General features: G+C 48.9%; 1 protein-coding gene across 19 annotated transcripts in view; it reads left to right on the top strand.

Annotated features, from left to right (window-relative positions):
- Positions 1-14063, top strand: part of NFATC2 (nuclear factor of activated T cells 2) — an 84529-nt gene that overhangs the window by 14312 nt on the left and 56154 nt on the right. For 10 of the 19 annotated variants that reach the window (XR_015276917.1, XM_086852580.1, XM_086852575.1 and 7 more), the window contains exons 2-4: positions 1442-2468; positions 3729-3897; positions 13434-13636. Coding sequence is in view for 18 of the 19 variants with exons in the window: in XM_086852580.1 (XP_086708706.1) it covers positions 1442-2468; positions 3729-3897; positions 13434-13636 (1399 nt within the window). In the remaining variant the exon portion in view is untranslated. The remainder of the gene's footprint in view (positions 1-1441; positions 2469-3728; positions 3898-13433; positions 13637-14063) is intronic. The other 9 variants (XM_086852592.1, XM_086852590.1, XM_086852588.1 and 6 more) reach the window with 2 other exon arrangements.

The raw sequence follows: 14063 nt of genomic DNA, 5'->3' as shown, positions 1-14063 counted from the left end.
GTGTCCTGTGCAGCTCCCCTCCTGTCCCAGCCATTCTGTGTGTTGGTTTGTTTGCTCGGCTCTTGGGGTTTCCCACTGAACATGAAGGCTCAGCAGTTCCTAAAATTGAACAGAAATCCCCTGAAAATAAGTCAAAATCTCTCTTCTTGTAAAAGTTTCACTGGGAACTTCTGCTTCTATTGCAGAAAGCACAGTCAGCTCCTGCCTGGCTTTCTGTGTGATATTTTCTCTTGGGAATTGCTGTCTCGTGTCACACAGGAGTTGGAGAAAATGCTGGAACAGTAATTTAAATGTTTCAGTGAAACCTCTGATCTGTGCCCAGAGCGAGCAGATAGCGTGAATTAATCCCAAATTGTGGAGCTGTTTCAGGTATTTCCTGCTGGATACACTGAAATCTTTAAAAACACCTACAAATCCTGCTAATGTTTTGCATGTTTTTGTGTGATGACAAATATTCTTCAGCTCCCAGGCTTGGGCAGCTCCAGGAGCTGATGTCCATGGGAATACCTGCCATGGCTCTGCCCTCTGGGATGCTGTTGCACACCCTTGGGTGCTTTGGCCGTGCTGAACTGGGCTCAGCAGTGCTGCTGGGAATTCTGTGTTCCCTGGGAGCATCCCTGTGCTCTGCAGCCTGGGGATGGTTTGTAAAATGGGAATCTCTGAAAATTGAGGATTTTTGGTACCAGCAGAGAGAGGGTTCTACTGAACACTTACTTGTTATTGTGTATTTTATAATCCCTGTCTGAAAATGTTCCTTGGGCTGAAACTGGAATGTGATTGCCCTTAACCACAGGGCTGGAGTCTTTCTCCCTCTCTCTCTCTTCTCTAACAAATATTTGTGAATGTGTTTTCTGACTCACATGAAGCCAAACTTGCTGCATGATGCAGAGCCAAACAAATCATCACACAGAACTGACTTTTCAATTTAAGAGTTTGAGCTCAGCTTTGGACCATGGAGCCTTTCCTGACTGGCTGTGTAAGGAAGGTGTTTTTTTCCTCCTCCAGAAGCTGTTCCTCAACATTTGGTGTTATGTAGACCTGTTTGGAAGCGATTTTGTGATGTGCTGGTCTCAGTCCAGCTCCTAGTTGGCAAAATGTGACCGAAGTGGCAGCACTTGGGGAGTCCTTGGCAGGAGGGCAGCCCTGCTGTGGACAGAGGGGCTGACACGCTGCTGACCTGTGCAGGTGATCCCTCAGGTGAGGCTCAGGCAGCACGAGGTGTTGGCAGTGCTCCTGTCCATGCTGCACCTGCTCTGAGCACTTCAGCTTCCCTGGCTCCTAATCCAGTACTTCTCACGGGCATTAACTGCAGTTAAAAAGAATTAAATAATAAGCTAATATCAGAGCACAACCAGTTTATAAATATGCATTTTTTTTAATCCATGATTGCTCAGCTTCTGTAACAATATTTACAGTCTTAAAGAGACCCTTCTTTTTCCAGAAGAACCGACTCCACATAAAACCAACAGCCCACCCTCTGGAGTTACATACGCTCATGATGTCTTGGACTGTGGCCTCAAGCCATGCCCCCTGCCTTTTTCTAGCCTTTCTGCAGATCCCATGGGCAGATATGGACAGCCAGATAGCATAGGGCCACCACCTACACACCCTGCCAACGCTGCAGGGGCCTCTGCTCCGAGCCCTAGGATTGAAATAACTCCATATCATGAACTGATTCACTCGGGGGGTCCCTTCCGCAGCAGAGACACAGATGTTCTGTTGGTAGAACATCAGTCAAACTCAGCCACCACTAGCCCGAGGGTTACCCTGCCTGTCCCTGGCTTTGAGGGCTACAGAGAACCACTGTGTCTGAGCCCAGCTAGTAGCGGCTCCTCTGCAAGTTTCATTTCAGAGACAAATGTATCTCCTTGCACATCACCATGTGTTTCACCAAATAATGGTCCTAGTGATGACCTTTGTCCACAGTTTCAAAACATCCATACTCATTATTCTCCTAGAACCTCTCCAATAATGTCACCACGAACAAGCATCACGGAGGAAGCCTGCTTGGGACGCCATTCACCATCACCCTGTCCCAACTCAAGGTCTTCGTCACCAGGTGCAAAACGGAGGTACTCTTGCACCGAGCTGTACGGCGCTCAGCTGCCTCCCGCCTCTCCTCGGCACTCACGGACCCCCTCTCCACAGCCCTCTCCTCGCATCCCCCTGGGAGAAGACGCCTCTGCAGTTACTTACACGCAGTTGGCCAGCGCTTCCCTTTCCATGGATGCTATGAGCAGCCTTCCTACGGATCCTTCCTGTGGTGTCCCCACGAAAATTTGGAAAACCAGCCCTGATCCTTCATCCATGTCTTCCCACAAAAACAGCATTCCGTGTCACGTCTTTCAGACTGTTGACTTCCACGGGCCTTGTGAGCAGGAGGAAAGGAGAAACTCAGCCCCAGAATCCATTCTGTTGGTTCCTCCATCCTGGACAAAGCAGCTGGTGCCCGCAATACCAATCTGCAGGTATGTCATCCTCCTTGTGGGTGTGTTTTCCTTGTTTTCTCGTGGTTTGGTGTCCTCTGTCGTGGCTGATGATCCCCAGGGAGCGTTTTCTTGGGCAGGTCCTGCTGCAGACCAGAGCTGAGTGCTCAGGGACAGCACTGGTTCATGGGAGCCTGGTCCATTTGGATTCAGAGATGAAAAAGTCAGGGTTTTGAGGAAACATCACCAAGGAGGTTCACTGATAGCACAGCACGCTACAGATTCAGATTTCCAAATGATTTGTCACAATTGCAGATGGCCTTTGACAAAGGCTGAACACTCTGGTGCCATCCTGCTGCTCTTAAAATGCTGGGATTGCTTTTCTAAAGCCACTTACAAATTTCCATCAAGGATGAAAATGTTTTAAATAATGCCTGATTCAAAACAGAGCTCACTGCTCCAGGTCAGACTGAGCGTTTGGTCAGCTCCAGTGACTTAATGTTGGTTGTTAATTTGTTAATTGTCCCTTAGCCCAAATCTCAGCCCTCCGTTGTCTGGCTCTGTGGCATCTGCCAGGCCCGAGGCTGCCAGGTGTGTGACTGTGCCCTGCTGGCACCCTGTCAGTGCCATCCTGCTGGGCACTGGGGTTATCCCAGGGTGTTCTGACCTGCTGAACACAAACTGGGACTGAGGGAGCACAGGCTGTGACTTCCCTTGGCCTGTCAGACCGGTCCTGGCAGCAGCCTGTACTCACAGGGTAAGAGTGGTTTAAAATCCAGTGCAGCCTTTAGTGGCACATTGCAGTGCATTCATTTCATGCCACAAAACCTTATGTATTTTCATAGCAGGAAGACTAGTACCAGGTAAGAATATTTAGCATTTTATTGATGTGCACTTTAATATTTATGGAAATCAAAACAGTTATTAACAATTATCATTGTTAATTTACACAACCAGTACGTAATGGCAAACAGAGTTACTGTTTCACAGCACGTACTCTGTGATCCAAGTTGGAGACACAGCAAAAGTTGGATAAAAGAGGGGGATCTTTGAAAAAATTCAACTGCTACAAATATTTCTGTTTAAGAAACAGAAATATCTTATTCTCTACTGCAAGATGGGCTGACAGAAACTGTCTTCTCAGCAGAGCTTGCAGTCAGACGCGAGCAGTTTGGCACAATCCCATGGGAATTCACAGCAGAAAGGGTCCAGGCGGGGCGCTGGGAGGAAGGAGGGATCGGGGCTTTGAGAAATCACTTTCTCAGGAGTTTCCCTGGTGCTGTGTCTGTGTGTGTGTCCCAGCTTGCCCGTGCAGTCCCTGCCGCCGCTGGAGTGGCCCCTGTCCAGCCAGTCGGGCTCCTACGAGCTGCGGATCGAGGTGCAGCCCAAGCCCCATCACCGCGCGCACTACGAGACCGAGGGCAGCCGTGGCGCCGTCAAGGCCCCCACTGGCGGCCACCCCGTGGTCCAGGTAAGGCACTGGGCATCTCCCTGGAGGAAAAGGGGATGAGTTTATCTCTAAAATGCTTGCTGGGGGCTGTCCCTGGAAGAGGAGCGCCCTGTGAGCTCTTGATGCGCATCACGGGTCTGAGCTGAGCCGGGGTGAAGTGAAGGATTTCGGGAAGGTTGGTTTGGATTGGCTTCTGAAGGCTCAGAAATGTGGGCAATGTCTTTGCTACCTGGGCTGTGTAAACCTCGTGTGATATCCGGTCACGACTGTCATAAAGTGCCTGGGAAGTCACTGCTGAAACAAGTGAGCAAAATTCAGACTGAATTCAGGCTGCCAGTGGTGGAGAGAGCGAATTCGTCCCTTTGCTGACCCGAGAGGTGAATGAGCTGAACCCTTCTTGTGTTTGGAGTGTGAACAGCTTTTCCTTCACCTTTCAAAGGGTGGTATGAAATACTGGCTGAGTAGCTGCAGTGGAGCCAAGTGGGGGCACATCAGTCATTTCCCTCATTTCCCCTGTTTTCAGCCCATGTTTCCTGAAGGAAAGCCAAGGCCGGGCTCGGGGCTGTGCTGTGTCACTGGGAGAGTGCTGGGAATGGTGTGTGGGTCAGCCACAGCTACAGCCTGCACTAAACAAAGTTGGGCTGCATCCCACAGATGTTCCTGACACACTCAGGGCTTGCAGGAACCAGGAAAACATTAACATTTATGTGTAATTTCAAGCATGTGATCAATACCGCTAATTTCACTGGGTTGATTTGTCCTTAACTTCAAACATATGTTCAGTATTCCCCTGCAGGCTCACCCCCTTTTAAAATCAAGCCATAAATTGTTAAATCAATGAATTTGTTTGCTTTGATGGAGCTGGACTTACATGTATGGACTGGGTGTTGGAGCACAGGGTGCAGGGCAGTATTAAACTGCAGTCACACTGGCCACACCTCAGTAATGCAGGTGTTTGGTTTGGGTCTGACGAGCTTGTATCCTCCTGTGGTGTGTCTGAAGCTCCCTAGAAGCAGGAATGATACCAATCAGCCCTTGCTCCTTTCTCAGCTTGTCTGCAACTACAGTATCACTCACCTTCCCAAGGTATTCCCATCGACAGGGTCCTTTCTGCAATGAGGGAGCTCCTTGTGACATGGGGAAACAGAATTCCTTTCCTTCCTGCAATCAATATCAATCAAAGAGGCATTTATATTTTCTGTTGAAGACAGGAACCGATATTGCTAGTTTTATCATAATTTGCCATCAAGCTTGAGGATCTAAGACTATAAATTCAAATGTCCACTTTAGTTCCCCGAGCAGATGTGCCTCTGCACAGCTGTGCCTGCATCTGGGGAAAATATGGACAGTTTCTTTTGGAAGGTTTATTGTGAAGTGGGAGTATTTGTTGAATTTGTGTTCACTTGAACATAACCAGGTTCATGTGAATGCCAAGCAATGAGATAGTTGCACCTGTATGGTTTATGACATCTCAGACTGGGGGAGGCTAGTAAAATCCAAAGTTTTCCTGTCAGAAGTTATTTGGCTTCAAGGGATTTATTTTTTTCCTCTCCTTCTTTCCCCTCAGTGAAGTTTAACTTTTGTGTTCTTGTCAGATGCCAACAGAGTATTTTTCTAAAATACAATCTCTTTGGAAACAAAACTGATTTTAAAAAAAAGCCTTCAATTAACCCTCCACATAACTAATTACCCAGCTGGACCTGCTGGCAGGAGAGATCTTGGCTGGTTTTTGCAGCACGATGTTGGCCTGCAATATTTATTTTTTGGAAAGAGCATTTTGCATGCAGATTTCTTCTTTTGGGTGCTCTGAAGCTGCAGACCAGCAGATCTTATATCCCCCAAGCCTTATCTTGTGGTTTATCTTTCTGATGCTGCTTCCTCTTCTTCACATGTCAAGCCCCGAGCGTTTGTGCTCGAGGCTCTGCAGCAGTTGTGCACTCCAGGCATGGCAGGGGAAGAGTCTGGTGATCAAAACCTCTGGGAAGCTGGAGCAGGTGGAATGGGACTGTGGCTGTGGCAGGAGGAGAAGCCACGCATGCCGTGGAGTGTTCACATGTCTGATTTCAGGGCCACGGAGAAGCACAGGCTCCCAGCTCAGGTGTTTGAGTCGCCCTTGGGAGGAGCCTCCAACTTGTGCTAACTGCAGAGAAACTCAGGTTTTAGGGGTGTGAGTTGGGTGTGAGTATCCTCTGGAGGTTAAAGTGCTGAGAATAGCCAGGAGATCCTTTGTAGCAAGGACAAAGCTGGAGTTTCCATACTCCTTCCATCCTGCAGGTCCCCCTTGGTCAGAGACCGCAGAGCAGGGGGAGGCACATTTGGTTCCCATCTCTTTTTTTCCCAAACCTGCTTATTTGTACCCAGCCTTCCAGAGAAGGCTGTGGAGGAGCCTGTGCAGCAGGAAAGGCAGTGGCTGCTCCTGTGCAGCGAGCTTGTGGATGTGATGGGGACAGAGGTGGCAGTGCAAACACAAACCCAGAGTGTTTAAATCCAACTGTTTGCCTTGGTACAACATCCAAATGCAGAGCAGGGCTGTAAAACCCCAGTGCTCAGGTGAGGGCAGGGGCAGGCACAGGGACCCCCAGCCCTTCCACCCCTGTGTGCCAGGCTCCTCCTCGCTCCCCTTAGAGCAGGAAAGCTGTACAGAGAGGGGCTCCTGTTCAGCACAGCCAGCTCAACCTTCCCCCGGGTTTTAACTTTTAAAATTGTGGTGACTTTCACTGCCTCTTTTTATTTTTCTTATTAAAAAGATGCTGGAATGGCAGAGTTGTTAGTGGAGCTCACAGGAGCTGCTTTACAATAACAAACGTATGTTCCACTTTCCTTTTATATTTGAATTTTGCCGTCTGTGTTTTCTTGTGGTTTCGCAGTCAAAGGAGACATTGTTTCTTAGCCTGGGCTTCCCATGGGGCTCTGACTTCTAACTGTAAGTGACTTCCAACATTCAGCTAATTCATTGGTGTGTCAGTGAAACCAGAGCCTTTGATGGAAACTCCAAACCAGCTCACAGCGCTGTGGGGCCGGGCTGGAGCCGCTCCTGCGCCGGGGGATTGCTCTGAGGGCACATCCCAGCACCTGAGTTTGGCCTTTGCCCACCTTCCCGAGGCTCCTGTGCAGGGAAGGGCAAGGCCAGGCTGTGCTGGACCCGGCTGGAGCTGCACAACATCCCTGTGCTGCTCTCGTGGCATCACCTCCCTGCTCTGGAGCTGGGTTTTGGCTCCTGCAGGGTTTTCCCCAGCTCCCCAGCAGCGTGTGACAAAACAGCTGCACCTTCCACACCTGGTGTACCTGCAGGACTACAGGGCTTGTTTGCACAGTGGCATCATTAGGGGCCTCTTGAGCTCTCGTGGATTTATTTACTGCTGTTCCATGTGCAGGGGCCAAGCCAGAGATTTCAGCTGAACCTGGGAAGTTCTCCTCAGAACTAACTTGCCATCAAATGTAAGGGGCAGCAGCCCCGAAGCCATGCTGCAAGCACAGCTATAAAGCTGAGGTGGAGGTGAATGACAGGCTCTCACTGAAACTTTCAAGCCTAATTCAGAAGAGCTTGCTTTTGATGGAGAGGAGTTCTGGCAGAGGTGAGGGGAAGCAGCGTGTACCAGCTGGTTTGAGGGGGATGCCTGTGCTCAGCAGGTTTTGTGGGTTAGAAGTACCCCTGGATGAGGCAGATGCAAGATTTAGTTATTCTCTCCTCTAGGTTCTCGCTGCAGGACTGTGCTGTGTTTCTTTCCTTTTTTTCACAAAAATGTTTTTGGCCAAGATATTTTCAAGATCTGACATTCAGTCCATTGTCCAGTGCCTGAGCCAAGGCCATGGTGGGTTCCTGGACCCCAAAGCCACCTTGCAGGAGGCCCAGCACTAACCCTGGCAGTGGGCTAGCTCTGGGGATTTGGTTCAGTGCAGTCAGATCGATCATTTTGGGCTGGGATTCATCTCCAGGGTGCTCCTGGTGCTGCCACCTCTTGCCCCTTTTGTCACCACAGCTGCTGTCAAGCTTTGTGCCACACCTGGCTTGCACAGGGGATGCTCCTGGGAAGGATGAGCTGAGTGTGGCAGAGGAAGGTGAGGTTTTAGAAAAGCCTCTGCTCTGCTCCAGCTGGGCTGGGGCTGGTTCCACAGTGCCTCTGACAGCTAGTAAGGGTCCAGCTCTGCTAACTGGTGCCAGAGCCACGTGCTGAGGACTCCCCCAGTGTGATTCTGTCAAAAGCATCACATTTTCACCCTCTGGTTTCCTCGTGGCACAGCGAGCTCTGTCATGCTGGGGAGGTTTAGCTCTTTTGTCAAGAGTGCTCAGGGAAGTGCTTTAATGACACAGTTGGTTTTCTCAGCCAGCTGTGAAAATGAGATCTCCAGATCCTCCTCCCTGTACATGTGCCCTGGACAGATGCGTTGTGCCTCTTTGAAACTGTCATCTGGGATGGTCACAGCATCCTGGAAACAGGCTCAGCCCTTCAGAGGGGCAGGGGGCCCAGAGAGGACACAGCTGCTTGCACTGCGGTGTGAGGACAGTCAGGAGCAAACCCCACTGACTGTGTTCTCCCAAGAGCTGCTGCCTCTGGCCCAGACCTGCAGTAACCCCACCTGAAAGCAGAAATCCCAGTAACACACTGGGAGTCTGGCTGTTATTTACTGTAAGGAATGGCAGAGCAAGAGAGATTCAGCCCTTGGAATTTTGGCTAAACTGTCACCAAAATAAGAAACACTTAAAAGTGAGTATCACTTTTTAAAATCATAATTTAGCAGAATCAGATGTTCAAAGGATTGTGTTCAGAGGCCTTTATAGACAGCTTTGGTAGAGAGCAGAAGGAACTAAGGCAAAGATTTCCTTCTGGTTTGCGTTCTTTTGCAGTGTCCCAAGTACATTAAATTGAACAAAAACATGTGAGAAGATTCGGCTTTGTTGCTCAATGTCAGCTCTAACCGAAGCAGGCAGAGGAGCTGCTACACGATACAGTGGCTGGACGAGGTCTTTGTTGAATTCCTGACAGTTATTGATATTTCACTCTCCCTGAGACAATGCAGTGACATTTTCCATCTTGGTATGAGTATTGTTGAGCAAAGACCTCCCCAAAAAAATCCTTGCCATCGCCGCAGCCAGCGGGTGCTAACGATGGGGATTAATGATGGAATCCAAGGCTGGAGCCGCTTGCAGCAGGAAGGGGGGACAGAAGCAGGGCTGTTCTCTCAGAACATCATCTCAGGGGGTGTGAGAGGTGTGGGGGCAGTGCTGGGGCTGGCAGCAGGGTTTGGGGCGGGGGGCAGTGTTTATCTCTGGCAGGGCAGTGGGAGGAAGCGATTTCTGCCCGCCCTGTGCCCCTCGGTGAATGCTCCTCACTGCTGGCCAAGCTGCTCTGGGTCAGTGTCTGAGCTGGCCTCACACCCCTGCAGCCTCCAGGGGCCAGAGCCAGGGATGCACAGCCATGGGCCAGACCCGGGCACTGAGTGCTTTGGAGCAGAGAAAGTCCCCAAGCCTAGAGAATCGATTCCCCACATTGAAACTTCGCTCCAGGCCACGGCTTGCGTTGTCTAGACAGGAAAGTGCTTTAAAGATGCAGTTTTGTCCATTCCATGGACAAAATTCCTGACAGGCAGAGCTGTGTTTGGATGGATGGGGAATAAATTACTCCCCTGTACTCTCTAGAGCAGTCAGTCTCACACTGGGGCTCCTCAAAGACACCAGGAAGGTTTGCAGGTGCTGCTGCTTTTGTTGTGCAAAGCCCAGCACCGCACGGAGGCTTTTGATGTGCAACAGCTAAACTAGAAATGCCCAAGAAAATCTGGCTCTGCAAGCCAGCAGTGAAAAGACAAAGCTTGCAGTACTGCTGAGAGCTGGGGTGCTGCAGCTGCTGAGTGATGCCTCAAGTGCCAGTTTGGGCTGCCTGCAGGACAGGGTCAGCATTCCCTTCCCTGCAGCAGGGCACGGGCACCACGGGTTTCTCACTGGGCTTTGGCTGCTCATCCCCTGCAGGACCTGGGAAATCACTGCCCCTCTCTAGCCTGGCTTCTGGGTAAGAATAAAAAAGTTATCTTATTTATTTCCTATGGCTTTAAGTGCTGTGTATTTGGAGCTGGGGTGTTAATTTGTGAGGAGACCTGAGTTTTGGAACAGAACAGGAGAAGAAGAGCCTTTAGTGTGCCTGATGTGTGCTCCTGGTGCCAGGGGTGGTGTTGGGTGTGTAGCTGAACAAACTCAGCAGCTGAGGGCACATCTGCTCGTTTTTTGCATGCAGAATGACACAGGTGCCTTCCTGCAAATGGCACTCAAACCCCTTCCCCATCCCCAGTGTGACTGTATCGCTCCATGGATGGAGTGCAGAATGAATTTGATCTCTGCAGAAGTGAGATGATGCTTTTAATTGTGCCACACATTTCCATTTTGTTTAGAGACCCAATCATAGCAGCAAACCAAACAAGAAAAGTCTCCTTGTTTTCTGGATGATGTTATTTGTTTATCTGCCAAAGTGCTTTGCATTTCCTCAGGTCACAGACCAGCCCATGTCTGGATGTGTGAATATTGTGAGAGTTAGGCAAAAGCAAAGTTTAAGAAAAATCTTTCAACTGAAAGAAATAGGATCTTAAAGTCCCAAAATAGAGTATGGAAAGGTACACATCATGTCTGGCTTCTCTTTCCCCTTGTGGCAAATGTGACTCAAAGGAGTTGGGTTTTTTCCAGCTTGATCTGTATACAGTTTGGGGGAGTTTTATTGTGAATAGGTCACCTTATAATACACAAAAATATTTCCTCCCAGACTTCTGTATTCATAAATCTTTCTTGAAAGAAACTGAAATCCAGATGATTTTGTTTTCTTCATGGAAAGAAGAGTGAGAAAGAGTGAAGGCCCACCTTGGTGTGGGGCTGGTGCTCCCCTGGAAGGGCTTGGGGGAAGCAGCTCTGATGAGCAGAAGAACAACACTGAAACACAGAGATTTTAGAGCAGCTTGGTTGTTGCTAAGGGAGGAAAAAAATAAATTCAAATAATTTTTTCAAAAATTATTTCAAATTTCAAATAATTTCAAAGTTTTTTTTAGTTTAAAAGCATTTTAAATCTTCACTTCTCAAAGTTTGTTTAAGGGTCAAATTTATTCCTCCTTTGGTTCTCCAAAGGAAGGATTGGCGCTTTGGTTAAATATTAAAGCAGCTGCCTGGCATAGTGGAGGTGTTTATTGATAGTGGCACTCTTCAGCAGTTCAGTTTTAAGAAGAGCCATATCTCTGAAGCACAGCTTTGATGTGTTCTTTCATTCTAGCTCACAGAGACAATTCTCTATAAGAAAGCAGCACAAATACTCTGTCCCTGCTGAGCAGGGTGAGCATCGCTGTTCCCTGGTGCAGGTAAAGAGAGAGTGTGACATGGCCAAAGCTGTGCCAAACTGCTGGTGAAGATGAGTGTAAAACTCTGATTTTAAAGGTCCTGGAGTGTTTCTGTGAGCTGTTCATTCGTAGCTAGTGAAAGGTAGATGGAAATACTTATGGTGAATGATCACCTATATTAGCCCCAAAAATGTAATCAATTATCTCAAGGATAAACCCTTGGAAATGGGGACACTTCACTCTTTTACAGATATGTTTTCTCTTTGTATTTGCATTTTATAATGCTGTTCTGATTTTACAATGATGTCATCCCACAGCATTGCCATAATACCATAAATTACAAAAAAAAAAAAAAGTAATTTTCTTCCACTGACCAAACAACTGATTTAAAATCTGGTTCTGTGGAGGATCAGGAGGCCTTTTACTGTGTGTTTTATGCCCCTGGGCCAGCAGATAATACAGACATTGCCATATGAACAGGGAATCAATTCCTCTCTTAAGCCTGTATGCATTTATACAGCACACACCCACAGGCACGCACAGTATTGGACAGCCATGAGCAGTTTTGTCTTGGGAACTCATTCTGTACATGACCAAATACTTAAAATTACTTTTAAAGGTGGCCAGTATTAAACCCTGTGTATGTAGCCAGTTCTGTTACAGCTGCTACTGACTGTGCTCACTGGGGGCAGATTTTCTTTTGTAATTTATTATCTGTTTTCCTCCGTTTCAGTCTCCCACCCATAACTCTGGGATTTTGTTCTGCCAGGACAGAGGGGAGAGCAAAAGCTGCTTTGCTGTCTCTGTAATAACCCCTCCTGTCCAAAGGATCCTGTTGTGTTGTAGCTGGATGCACAAAGCATTAGTCTGTCAGGCATGACAATAAACACGCTCAGGACGTAAAACTGCTCTTCCCCCTCGCCCCTGCTGAAGACAGGATGGCTCTTGGTGATAGAGTGGCTTTGCACTGAAGGCCAGGAAATGCTGGGTTTTGGAAGTCCCATGCTTAGGGTGAGTTTCCCCGTGGCTCCCAGCGGATCTGGGCTGTGGGTCCCTCCATCAGTGCCTGTTCCCAGCAGATCTGGCACTTTGGCCTGTGTTGCCTTTCATCTCCTACTCTTTGTCCATTTCTGGATGTGCCCATGGCTGCTGCTGTGTTTATCACATTCCTGGCCCTGCTGTGTCTCCAGTCCCAGCCCTGGTGCTCCCAGAGCCAGCTGGAGTTTGCACAGAGCCTCCTGCCCCGTTCCTCTCCTCCCCATCCCCATCAGTGCCAGCCAGGTGTGGGCTGTGCCTGGGCTGGGCTCTGCACTTTGCTCTTGCACAAGCCTGGTGCCTTCAGGGGAGCTGTTGCTGGAGCTGTTGGTGCCAGGGGAGGCTGCTCGCTCAGGCCTTGGCTGGAGGGGTCTGTGGGGTCCTGTCTCTGTGAGCCTCCAGGAGATGTGCTGGCTCAGGAGCAGCTCTGGAGAACAGGGAGTGTCGCCTTACATCTGCCATGCTGGGGGAACGCTGCCAGCACTGCATTGATGCTGCATGTGGTCCTCTTCCAGGGGGGAATTAATCCTTCTGTGCAAGGAGACCTCCTGCTGACTGGTGAAAAGGAAAAAAAAAGGGAAAAAAACCCCCTGGTTTGGCCATGAATACCATTAGCTTAATCTTCCTTTTCTCTGATCTTCCAGTACTATTTGCTTTGTATGGCTTCATCAAGGTTTTGTATGTGGACAGAGTAATTGAAAACAAATTTAGCATGTCTCAGACCATAAAGTTCCCTTTCAGCTCCATCCCTGGCTATGCGGTAGATAAATGTCTGGTTCTCATTTTTGGTTATGTGAGAAATTTAGAATGGTTTGATTTGTAATTTTGAACGTTAATAAAGAAGGAGAAATTTCCTTGTCTCCTGGTCTATGGAGGCATTCTGGTTTCCTTGCAGCAAATGGTGTTTATTAAAAAAAACCCAAAACAGGCAGAAGAGTCTGTGTCCTTGAGGCCTAGAAACCCCAGGCTGTAAGGTCAGCTAAGACATCCTTGTGGGGTTTAGTCCCAAACCCAAATCCCTGCCTGAACAGGTGGTGTTCTAATGCAGTGCCAGGGGAATGGTTGAAGGTGAACCAACCCCTGGGGGAAGGATGAGTTTCAAGGAGCAGTGAATCAATGCCAGATTACCTTTATCTATACATGTCTGCAAATCTTGGTTTCCTGAAGGCTTTGCAGGCCCAGTGTGTGACAGCAGGTTTTTGGTGTCTTGCCAGCTGCATGGGTACATGGAGAACAAACCCCTGGGCCTGCAGATCTTCATTGGCACGGCGGATGAGCGCATCCTGAAGCCCCACGCCTTCTACCAGGTCCATCGCATCACGGGCAAAACCGTCACCACCACCAGCTACGAGAAGATCATTGGCAACACCAAAGTGTTAGAGATCCCCCTGGAACCCAAAAACAACATGAAAGCAACGTAAGTAGATTTCTTTTTATTGGCAAAGCCGAGGTGGATTAAGTTGGCACTGAAGTTCTGTCCCTTTGGAAGGGAGAAGGATGTTCACTTAAAAGAGCAGTGGTGCTCTGGAGTACGTTGGGATGATTCATGAGGGCAAAACCCTTTCTACTAAAGCAGTACAAGCACCTGGGTAAAAGCTGCTGCAGGAGTTCCCATCCATCAGGTGACCGTGCAGGCACTTCTGCTCTGTGTTCTGGTTTCTGCAGTGACTGTGCTGTAATCTCAGACTGGTTTGGGTTGGAGGGACCTTAAAGCCCACCCAGTGCCCCCCCTGCTATGGCAGGGACACCTTCCACTGTCCCAGGTGCTCCATGCCCATCCAGCCTGGCCTTGGGTGCTGCCAGGGGTGGGGCAGCCAGTGTCTCACTAAGAATCCATCATCTGC

Source organism: Cyanistes caeruleus, chromosome 16 (assembly GCF_971803275.1).
Source record: "Cyanistes caeruleus chromosome 16, bCyaCae1.hap1.1, whole genome shotgun sequence".
Classification (NCBI taxonomy): domain Eukaryota; kingdom Metazoa; phylum Chordata; class Aves; order Passeriformes; family Paridae; genus Cyanistes; species Cyanistes caeruleus.
This window is presented reverse-complemented; position numbering and strand designations above follow the sequence as displayed.